This window comes from Helianthus annuus, chromosome 11, assembly GCF_002127325.2.
Source record: "Helianthus annuus cultivar XRQ/B chromosome 11, HanXRQr2.0-SUNRISE, whole genome shotgun sequence".
NCBI classification, from domain to species: Eukaryota; Viridiplantae; Streptophyta; class Magnoliopsida; order Asterales; family Asteraceae; genus Helianthus; species Helianthus annuus.
Genome location: NC_035443.2, coordinates 4,256,890 through 4,268,217, shown reverse-complemented (window position 1 = coordinate 4,268,217; position 11,328 = coordinate 4,256,890). Strand labels below are relative to the sequence as shown.

Below are 11,328 nucleotides of genomic sequence, written 5' to 3'. Positions count from 1 at the left end.
GAACCGTTAACGTATGGTTGCGTAAGTTCTGGTTATGTTTTATCTTTAACGGGTCAAACTGTAAGACCCAGTTTATAATACTAGATTTAATAACATAAGACCATGCATTTCATGCCAAAATTTAGAGTTTACAAAAACTTTCGAGATTTGAAAACCATAACTAGTCACAACATTCACGTATTGATCCTACTAAACAGTATTCAAGACAGAAACTACAATTGTTTATATAGTGTTAAAACAAAAGATCAAGTGCGGAAGCGTTGAATTATGTGTTCGGTTCGTCTTGATTGCTTGATCATCGCCCTACTACATGAATTACCTGAGACTGAAAAATTTTTAAACAAACATTAGTATTATGAACCTTGAAACTTACGTATTCGAAAACAGGTCCGAAAGCGTATTCAAGAAATCATAAAAAAAAAATTTAAAATATCATTAAACTAGGCTCCACCGTAACTTACGGTAGCACCGTAAGTTACGGTGGCCTCTGTACAATTGTGGCCTACCGTAACTCAGTAGAAACCCACCGTAGCAATTTAATGGCCACCGTAAATTACGGTACCACCGTAATTTACGGTGTCTGCTGTGCTAGTTTTCTTGTTTTATTTACAGTTTTGCCGATTCTTTTCCTGCGACAAAACAGCTTACTTTCGCATAGGGTTGATAGTCGACTAAGCTAATTACCCAAACCCGGATTTTACCAACATTAACATTTGACTATTCTCACGAGGGAATGTCTACGGAATAACCTACAAGCTTGTTTCTAGACTTCAAGTTTACTCTTTTATCTTACTTGTCATACTTACAACTTCTAAACCTTAACTCCTATATTAAGAGTAAAGTTTCTCAACTTGCTTAGCATGTCCGCCACGCGGCTTACGCATTATTCACAATCATGCATTAAATAATGGTGTCTAGCTTCATGCTTACAACAAGACTTGTCTGACCCGTTTGGGTGCTGAATTACACACCATTCAGGACATGCAAGATTCCATGTTTATCACTTGTTTTGACCCGTTCACTTGTTTAAGATACTAATCATCTTCGTAACATATTGGTAATTCTTGATCATCATGTCTCAGAATGACTACATAAAACTAGCAATTAGGCATAATGTAACGAAATGATAAATTCGTACCTTTAGAGCACGCCTTTCCCCCGTGAATTCCCTCCGGCTTGTCCGCTTGATGATCCGGACTCTTTGCCTAGAAAATTCAGTTTACAGCTTGTTTAGAATTCTTATCATGACCATAATTACATCATTGTGAACCATGATCAAATCTGCGTTTTCATCCTATTTTTAACATTTAAATCCTCACTTAGGCATTTCAACAAACACCTAACGGGTCAGATTCTTCTATAATTATTACCAAGTTCATGATTTGTAATTAACATCTAATTTCACTAAATTAGTAAATTTCACATACATCTTGACATCTATATTTCTGAATTTACTTTACCAATTCAGATTTCACTATAACAATAGTCATAATTCTAGTATTCGTCAAGTTTCCTTCAAGTCATTAGTCTCCTAACATGTAAACCCCAAACCTTACAAACATGATGCAAAGTTTTCACAAGGAATCACCTAGGGTTTGACTCTAGACATCATATTAATTCAACATTCATTCATTCATGCATGGCATATCTAGGCTCAATTTCAGTTTTTCACAATTAACCTAGAATTCATGATGGATCAAAGTACCAAGATTTTACATACCTTTTGATCCTTACGACGAGGTGATTACTAATTTGTGTTTAGAATTCGATTTGGGACGGATTTGAGGCTTCAATTTTGCAAATTTTAGTGTGAAGCTAGGGTTTGGAGAATACCCTGGTCGCCCCCTTCCTCTTGTTCGACCAGACATGCCCAAAATGGTGTGTTTGGTGAGTTTTGTTACAAACCAGCATTTAACTTTCATTCTTTGGCAAGTTTAGTCCCTCACTTATCATCTAGCTTTAAGTACTAGTGTTTTTAACCTAGTGTTAGTTATTTCTAGGCTTGTAACTTTAACTAGGTTAAAATTTCTAGATGGTTAATTCTTGTTTATGAAATCCTTAAATTTCTAATATAAAGATTTATATTTTCGGGGTGTTACAAGTCCACCCCCCTTAAAAAGGGTTTCGTCCCCGAAACCAAGTTACGTAACAAATAAAGTAGGGTAAAGCCGTTGCATTTCCTCTTCGAATTCCCATGTGGTATCTGCACCCTTCTTGTGTTCCCATTTGACCTTTACTTGATTGATCTTTTTATTCCTTAAGGTTTTCACCTTACGATCCAGAATCGCAACAGGTTTTACCACATAGTTTAATCTGTCATCCACCTCGATATCATCGTAGTGAATATAAGATGTCTCATCCGCTAAACATTTTCGAAGATGTGACACATGAAATGTGCTATGAATTCTGCTTAGTTCCTCCAGTAGATCAAGACGGTAAGCTACTTTTCCTACCCGCTCAATAATCGTAAATGGTCCGATAAATCTTGGGCTCAACTTCCCTTTCTTTCTAAACCGGATAACTCCTTTCCATGGGGACACTTTGAGCATGACTTTGTCACCGACTTGAAATTCAATGGGCATCTCCGTTTATCAGCGTACGACTTTTGTCGGTCTTGAGCTGTTTTTAAGTGAGTTCGGACCATGTCGATTTTCTCATTCGTAGCTCGGATTATATCCGTGGGTGCTAGTCCACGTGGACCCACTTCTCCCCAACATACCGGGGTTCGACATTTTCTTCCATATAACATTTCGTACGGGGCCATTCTAATACTCCCGTGATAGCTGTTATTATATGAAAATTCAACTAAGGGTAGATGGACATCCCAACTGCCTCCAAAGTCGATTACACATGCCCGCAGCATGTCTTCCAACGTTTGTATTGTTCTTTCACTCTGTCCATCCGTCTGAGGATGGTACGCAGTGCTGATGAACAATTTAGTTCCCATTTGCTCTTGGAACTTATGCCAAAAATCTGACGTAAACCGGGTATCTCTGTCAGACACAATGGATATAGGTACTCCGTGGCGTGCCACGATTTCATTTGTATACACCTCTGACATCTTTTCAGATGTATATGTCTCACGACTCGGGATGAAGTGAGCACTTTTTAGTCAATATATCCACAACTACCCATATTGCATCATGACCACGACTTGTTTTGGGCAGTTTGGTCAATAGGTCCATTGTAATTTGTTCCCATTTCCAAACCGGGATTTCTAACGGTTGAAGTTTACCGTATGGCTTTTGGTGCTCCGCCTTGACTTGTAGACATGTTAAACACCTTTCTACGTATTTCACGACGTCTCTTTTCATTCCGGGCCACCAATAGTTTTGTTTTAAGTCGTTATACATCTTGGTCGCTCCCGGATGAATGGAATAACGAGACTTGTGAGCTTCATCAAGTAGAAGCTTTTTAACTCCACATGTGTTAGGAATCCAAATTCTATTGAAACGTGTCTTCAAACCATGACTGCCTACCTCGAGATCTTTTACTTGGCCAATAATCCTTTCCTTTTTCCAGTTTTCCGTCTTTACTGCTTCATCTTGTGCCCCTCGGATTTGTTCTAGCAAGCCCGAGGTCACAATGAGCTGCAACGATTGTACCCGTATAGGGGTATAATCTACCTTTCTGCTCAACGCATCAGCCACCACATTGGCTTTCCCGGGATGGTAGTGTATTTCACAGTCGAAATCCTTGACCGTTTCCAACCACCGCCTTTGTCTCATGTTTAATTCCTTCTGATCAAAGAAATATTTCAAGCTTTTGTGGTCGGTAAAGATCGTACATTTTACCCTATATAAATAATGTCTCCATATTTTTAAAGCAAACACTACTGCTGCCAATTCCAAGTCGTGAGTTGGGTATTTCTTTTCATGAATCTTCAATTGCCTCGAGGCATAGGCGATGACCTTGCCTCGTTGCATTAAAACACATCCGAGCCCCGAATGCGAAGCATCCGAGTAAACCACCATGTCGTCAGTCCCATCCGGTAATGTTAACACTGGAGCGTGGGTCAACTTTTCTTTGAGCGTTTGGAAGGCTTCCTCTTGCTTAATGCCCCATACAAACTTCTCTTCCTTGCGAGTTAATTTGGTCAATGGTAAAGCAATTCTGGAGAAATCTTGTATGAATCTCCGATAATATCCCGCGAGCCCTAAAAAGCTTCTGATCTCTGAGGGATTTCTTGGAGGGTTCCAATTTGACACCGCTTCTACTTTTGACGGATCCACTAGTACACCATTTGCACTAATGATATGTCCAAGGAACTGCACCTCACGTAACCAGAAGGTGCACTTTGAGAATTTTGCATATAGTCTCTCTCGTCTGAGTGTCTCTAACACTTCTTGCAGATGATGTACATGCTCAGCTTCACTCTTTGAATACACCAAAATGTCATCGATAAATACAATTACCGACTTATCCAACATAGGTTTGCAAACCCGGTTCATGAGATCCATGAAAGTCGCGGGTGCATTGGTCAACCCAAAGGGCATTACAAGGAACTCATAATGCCTGTACCGTGTACGAAAGGCCGTCTTTGGTACGTCCTCCTCCTTGACCTTCAATTGGTGATAACCAGATCTGAGATCAATCTTGGAGAACCAACTTGCTCCTTGCAGCTGGTCAAACAAATAATCAATTCTTGGGAGTGGGTATCGATTCTTCACCGTGAGTTTGTTTAAATCTCGGTAATCGATACACATGCGCATACTGCCGTCCTTCTTTTTCATAAACAGGACTGGCGCGCCCCACGGAGACACACTTGGTCGGATAAACCCTTTGTCAAGCAACTCTTGGATTTGAGACATCAATTCTTGTAGTTCGGACGACGCGAGTCGATATGGCGCCTTCGCCACGGGTTTGGCGCCCGGAATCAATTCGATCCCGAACTCCACTTCCCGTTCTGGTGGTATTCCCGGTAGTTCTTCCGGGAACACATCCTCATAATCCCGTACCACCGACACTTCTTTGACTTTAAGGAGCTCTTTCTCTGATTCATTTGCGTATACCATGAAGGCCTTGCATCCGTGCCTCATAAGTTTGTGGGCTTCTAATATTGAGCACACTACTGGATTACCCCCTTTTTCACCGTATATTGTAACGTGTTTTCCGCTAGGAGATGTTAGTTTTATTTCCTTCCGGAAACAAACTACTTTTGCGTGGAATTGGGACAACCAATCCATCCCTATAATGACTTGGAATTCTCCCATTGACATCGGGATCAAATCTATCGTGTATTCTTCGTCAACAATGTTCAGTTTACAATTTTCACATACGTCATAAACAATAAAGCTCTTGTTATTACCTATCTCTACTTCTAAAGGCATAGGTAATTTCGTTAGAACAAATGAAGGATGCCGAATAAATCCATATGAAATAAAGGATTTATTCGCACCCGTATCAAATAACACACGTGCGGGAATCGAGTTTATAGTAAATATACCTGAGACCACATCAGGTTCGACTTTTGCTTCTGCGGCGGTCAATTGGAAAGATCTTGCTTTTGCTTTAGGGATTTCACTTTTCGAGTCTTGCCCATCCTTCTTTCCAACCAGTTCCGGGCATTCTGATCTTTTGTGACCTGGCCAATAGCAATTATAACAAACAGTCACTTTCTCCGGACATGATATAGCCATATGTCCTGTTTTTCGGCATATGGGACAAGGCTTATCCTTGAAACGGCACTCTCCCTTGTGACGCTTCCCGCAAATTTTACAACTTGGCGTCCCACCTTTTGTATCCGATTTCTTCACGGTTTCATTTGTTCGTGCTTTCTTGGTAGGGCTTGGATTTACCTCTTGTGCCCTCCGTTCCCCCGTTCGATGCTCTTTTTCAGTTCGATCTCCCTTTCCCGAGCAGCATTAATGATCTCGGTAAGGGTCCCGTATTTTGAAAGGGTTATGAACTCTCTATATTCTGCACTCAACATGTTATGGTAGTAATATATCTTCTGTTCTTCATTCGTTACTAATTCATCACAGAATTTCATTCTATCCATAAACATTCCCGTGATCTTGTCTATGGACTCACCCTTGTGCCTGAGTTGCATGAACTCTTCCTTGATTCTATTAATGACCGCTTTGGGACTATGATGTTTAAGAAACAGTGCCTTAAACTCCTCCCATGTCATGACCTTAGCCGCTTCACTTCCAATCTCTTTCTTTTTGCTATCCCACCAGTCCTTCGCTTGACCCCTTAATTGACCCGTACCATAGGCTACGTAGTCATTTTCATCACAATGAGTTCTCTCGAATACCCCTTCGATATCACTTAGCCATAGTTGGCACACTATCGGATCAACCTCCCCATTATATATAGGTGGTTTACATGCCATGAATTCCTTGTATGAACAAGGCTTTCGTCCTCCGGGCTTTTCCTTTGCTAGATTTGCATCATCTTCCAATTTCTTGATTCTCTCTTCAACTATCGACAAAACTGTGTTTTGAATTTTATCGATAAAGCCCGATAAACTGTTTTCGATCGCCTTTCCAACCTCTTCGGCAATCACTTCCCTCATTTGTTCGGTGACTCTTGGCACCGCATCATCTTTACCTCCATCCGTCATCTTTATTACTGAAATGTTTGCATAGATTGTTAAACATTCCATTTATAACACATGCTTTACTTGTTTTGATTCAATCAAGTTCATAACTTGATTCAATCGTTCTTGTTTCATGCATTCTTTGTATTTGAGTGAGCTTACACACTCTTCTTCATGCATATTCGTTCATGATTTATTTCTATATTCTCTAAATCTACTTAAACGATTAACTCTTACCGGATGTTTGATCAAGCTTGAACCGAACACTTATTGACAACCTTGAGCTCTGATTACCAACTTGTAAGACCCAGTTTATAATACTAGATTTAATAACATAAGACCATGCATTTCATGCCAAAATTTAGACTTTACAAAAACTTTCGAGATTTGAAAACCATAACTAGTCACAACATTCACTTATTGATCCCACTAAACAGTATTCAAGACAGAAACTACAATTGTTTACATAGTTTTAAAACAAAAGATCAAGTGCGGAAGCGTTGAATTATGTGTTCGGTTCGTCTTGATTGCTTGATCATCACCCTACTACATGAATTACCTGAGACTGAAAAATTTTTAAACAAACATTAGTATTATGAACCTTGAAACTTACGTATTCGAAAACAGGTCCGAAAGCGTATTCAAGAAATCATAAAAAAAAATTTAAAATATCATTAAACTAGGCTCCACCGTAACTTACGGTAGCACCGTAAGTTACGGTGGCCTCTGTACAATTGTGGCCTACCGTAACTCAGTAGAAACCCACCGTAGCAATTTAATGGCCACCGTAAATTACGGTACCACCGTAATTTACGGTGTCTGCTGTGCTAGTTTTCTTGTTTTATTTGCAGTTTTGCCGATTCTTTTCCTGCGACAAAACAGCTTACTTTCGCATAGGGTTGATAGTCGACTAAGCTAATTACCCAAACCCGGATTTTACCAACATTAAGATTTGACTATTCTCACGAGGGAATGTCTACGGAATAACCTACAAGCTTGTTTCTAGACTTCAAGTTTACTCTTTTATCTTACTTGTCATACTTACAACTTCTAAACCTTAACTCCTATATTAAGAGTAAAGTTTCTCAACTTGCTTAGCATGTCCGCCACGCGGCTTACGCATTATTCACAATCATGCATTAAATAATGGTGTCTAGCTTCATGCTTACAACAAGACTTGTCTGACCCGTTTGGGTGCTGAATTACACACCATTCAGGACATGCAAGATTCCATGTTTATCACTTGTTTTGACCCGTTCACTTGTTTAAGATACTAATCATCTTCGTAACATATTGGTAATTCTTGATCATCATGTCTCAGAATGACTACATAAAACTAGCAATTAGGCATAATGTAACGAAACGATAAATTCGTACCTTTAGAGCACGCCTTTCCCCCGTGAATTCCCTCCGGCTTGTCCGCTTGATGATCCGGACTCTTTGCCTAGAAAATTTAGTTTACAGCTTGTTTAGAATTCTTATCATGACCATAATTACATCATTGTGAACCATGATCAAATCTGCGTTTTCATCCTATTTTTAACATTTAAATCCTCACTTAGGCATTTCAACAAACACCTAACGGGTCAGATTCTTCTATAATTATTACCAAGTTCATGATTTGTAATTAACATCTAATTTCACTAAATTAGTAAATTTCACATACATCTTGACATCTATATTTCTGAATTTACTTTACCAATTCAGATTTCACTATAACAATAGTCATAATTCTAGTATTCGTCAAGTTTCCTTCAAGCTCATTAGTCTCCTAACATGTAAACCCCAAACCTTACAAACATGATGCAAAGTTTTCACAAGGAATCACCTAGGGTTTGACTCTAGTGTAACACTCCAAAAACATAAACCCGTATATTATAAAGTTCAAAGAATAGATAAACAAGAGTTTACCAACTAGGAGTTTAACCTAGTTAAATTCAAAGTCTTGAATTAATGTATATTATGGTTAAAATAATTAAAACTAGAGAAAATCATAGTTAAAGGGACTAAACTTGTCAAAACTCAAAGTTATGTTACTAATAGTAACAAAATAAACCAAACCTCCCAAATTGGGAGTCTGGTCGATCAAGAAACAAGCAAGGGGGCGACATCCCCATTTCCAAACCCTAACTCAAGCAAAATTCCTTCAATTGAAGCCCCAAATCAGTTCCAAATCGAGCTCTAATCACATATTAGTAAACACCTCGTTGTAAGGATCAAAAGGTATGTGAAATTCAGTAATTTTGTTACATCACAAATTCTAGGTTAATTGTGAAACATGAGAAATTCAGCTTGATTGTTGATGCATGGCTGAAATTAGAAGGAGTATGAAGTTTAGGATCAAACCCTAGATAATTTCTTGACATAACCTTGTATGATACTTGTAGGGTCACATAATCACCATTGTAGGTGATTAGAGAACTTTAAGAAGCTTGTTTAATGCTGAAATCATAACTCTTGTTTTGCATAATCTGAAAATTAGGAAATAAGTTCTGAAAAGATGATGTCAAGATGCATGCAAAAATTACTATTATAGTGAAATTAGATGTTGAATCGCAAGTCACGAACTTGTTTTTGAATGTAGAAAAATCCGACCCACTAGGTGTTTGTTGAAATGCCTAAGTGAGGATTAAATGTGAAATTTTGGATAAAAACGCAGATTTGATAATGGTCCATAATTGATGTGAAAATGGTCATGAAAATGATTCTAAACATGTTAAAAACTGAATTTTCTAGGCAAAGAGTCTGGTTCCTCTAGCGGGCAAGCCGGAGGGGATTCACGAGGAAAAGGCGCGCTTTGAAGGTATGAAATTTATCATTTCATTACATTATACATATCGTTAGCTTTATGCGTTTGTTAAAAAGGAATGAAAGCATGATGACCGAGAATTTCCATTATGTCATGAATTTGGCTATTGCCCTAAACAAGTTATAAACATGGAGTTGAGCGTCCGTAAGGTGCTTATTCTCCGCACCCAAACGGGTCAAACAAGTTTTGGTAATAAACACGAAGCATGACTCTATTAGATTATGCGAATATTACATGAGGTGTAGGCCGTGCAGTGAATACCATAGTCAAATTTAAAAGCCTTGTTCTTATTATAGGAGTTAAGGTTTGGATTGGATGCATGATAATATTACAAACAATTAGCTAGAAGTCTTGTAATTTAGCGTGTAAGTTAGTTCCGTAAACAAGCTCGATTAAGATATAGTTGAGTATTGTTATAAACAAAATACAAGTATGAAGTATTAGCCCAGTCGCTTAACGAAGTATGCGAAATTATGCTGTTTCGACTCATAATGAATCAGCAAGAAAACTGCATTTTAAACAAGGGAGTTTTGTGCAGAGTCCACCGTAAATTACGGTAGTACCGTAATTTACGGTGGCCTGCAATTCTGTTACGGTGGATTCCTACTGAGTTACGGTAGGCCCCAAATGTCCAGAAGCCATCGTAATTTACGGTGACACCGTAAATTACGGTGGAGCCCTGTTTGATAAAATTTGTTTTGATCATTTTCTCGAACAAGTGTCGGACCTGATTTGAACACGTAAATTTCCAAGAATGATAGTGCTAATGCTTGTTTAAAATGTTAGTTCTCAGGTACCCAAGTAAAGGATGAAGATCAAGCAAGCGAGACGAACCGAACACACATTTTAAGAACGCTTCCGCATCCGAACTTTTGTTTTAAAAACTATGTAAACTAATGGTAGTTACCTTCTTGAATGTGGTTTTGTAACAACAATACATGTATGTTGTGCTTAGTTTTGGGTTTAAACGATGAAAGTTTTTGTTAAGTCGTCATTTTGGCGTTAAATGCAAGGTTTTATGTTGTCAAATCTGGTAATATAAACTGGGTCTTACAAGTTGGTATCAGAGCCAGGTTGCCAATAAGTGTTCGGTTCAAGCTTTATCAACATCCGGTAAGGGTAATTGCTTAAGTAAAATTTAAGGAGTATAGAAATAATTCACGAACAAATATGCATGGAAAATAGTGTGTAAACACACTCAAACACAAGAAAAGCATGAAACAAGAACGATAGAATCAAGAGTGTGTAAGCACACTCAAACACAAGAAAGGCACGAAACAAGAATGATTGAGTCAAGTCACGAACTTGATTAAATCAAAACAAGTAAAACATGTATTACAAATGAAATGTTTAACAACGTGTGTAAACATTTCAGTATTAAAGATGACGGATGGAGGTGATGATGATGCGGTGCCAAGGGTCACCGAACAAATGAGGATTGTGATTGCCGAAGAGGTTGGAAAGGCGATCGAAAACAGCTTGTCAAACTTCATTGATAAAATTCAAAACACGGTTTTATCAGTGATAGAAGAGAGAATCAAAAAGCTAGAAGATAATTCGAGTCTAGCAAAGGAAAAATCTGGGGAACGAAAACCTTGTTCATACAAGGAATTCATAGCTTGTAAGCCACCTATATATAATGGGGAGGTTGATCCAATCGTGTGTCAGCGATGGATAGGCGATATCGAAGGAGTATTCGAGAGAACCCATTGTGATGAGAATGACTACGTAGCTTATGGTACGGGTTAGTTAAGAGGTCAAGCGAAAGACTGGTGGGATAATAAAAAGAAGGAAATTGGAAACGAAGCGGCCAAGGCCATGACGTGGGAGGAGTTTAAGACGCCGTTTCTTAAACACCATAGCCCCAAAGCGGTTATAAACAAGATCAAGGAAGAGTTCATGCAACTCAGACACAAGGGTGAATCCATAGACAAGATCACGGGGATGTTTATGGACAAAATGAAGTTCTGTGACG

The 11,328-nt window shown here is 38.7% G+C and overlaps 1 protein-coding gene across 1 annotated transcript; it reads right to left on the bottom strand.

Annotated features, from left to right (window-relative positions):
* Positions 1 to 2,141: 2,141 nt before the first annotated feature.
* On the bottom strand, positions 2,142 to 5,639 carry LOC110887567. Its single transcript, XM_022135146.1, has 2 exons — positions 5,447 to 5,639; positions 2,142 to 2,563 (listed from the first exon to the last, which is right to left on the bottom strand). The coding sequence occupies exons 1-2, from the start codon at positions 5,637 to 5,639 to the stop codon at positions 2,142 to 2,144; spliced, it is 615 nt and encodes a 204-aa protein (XP_021990838.1).
* Between the last annotated feature and the right edge of the window lie 5,689 nt (positions 5,640 to 11,328).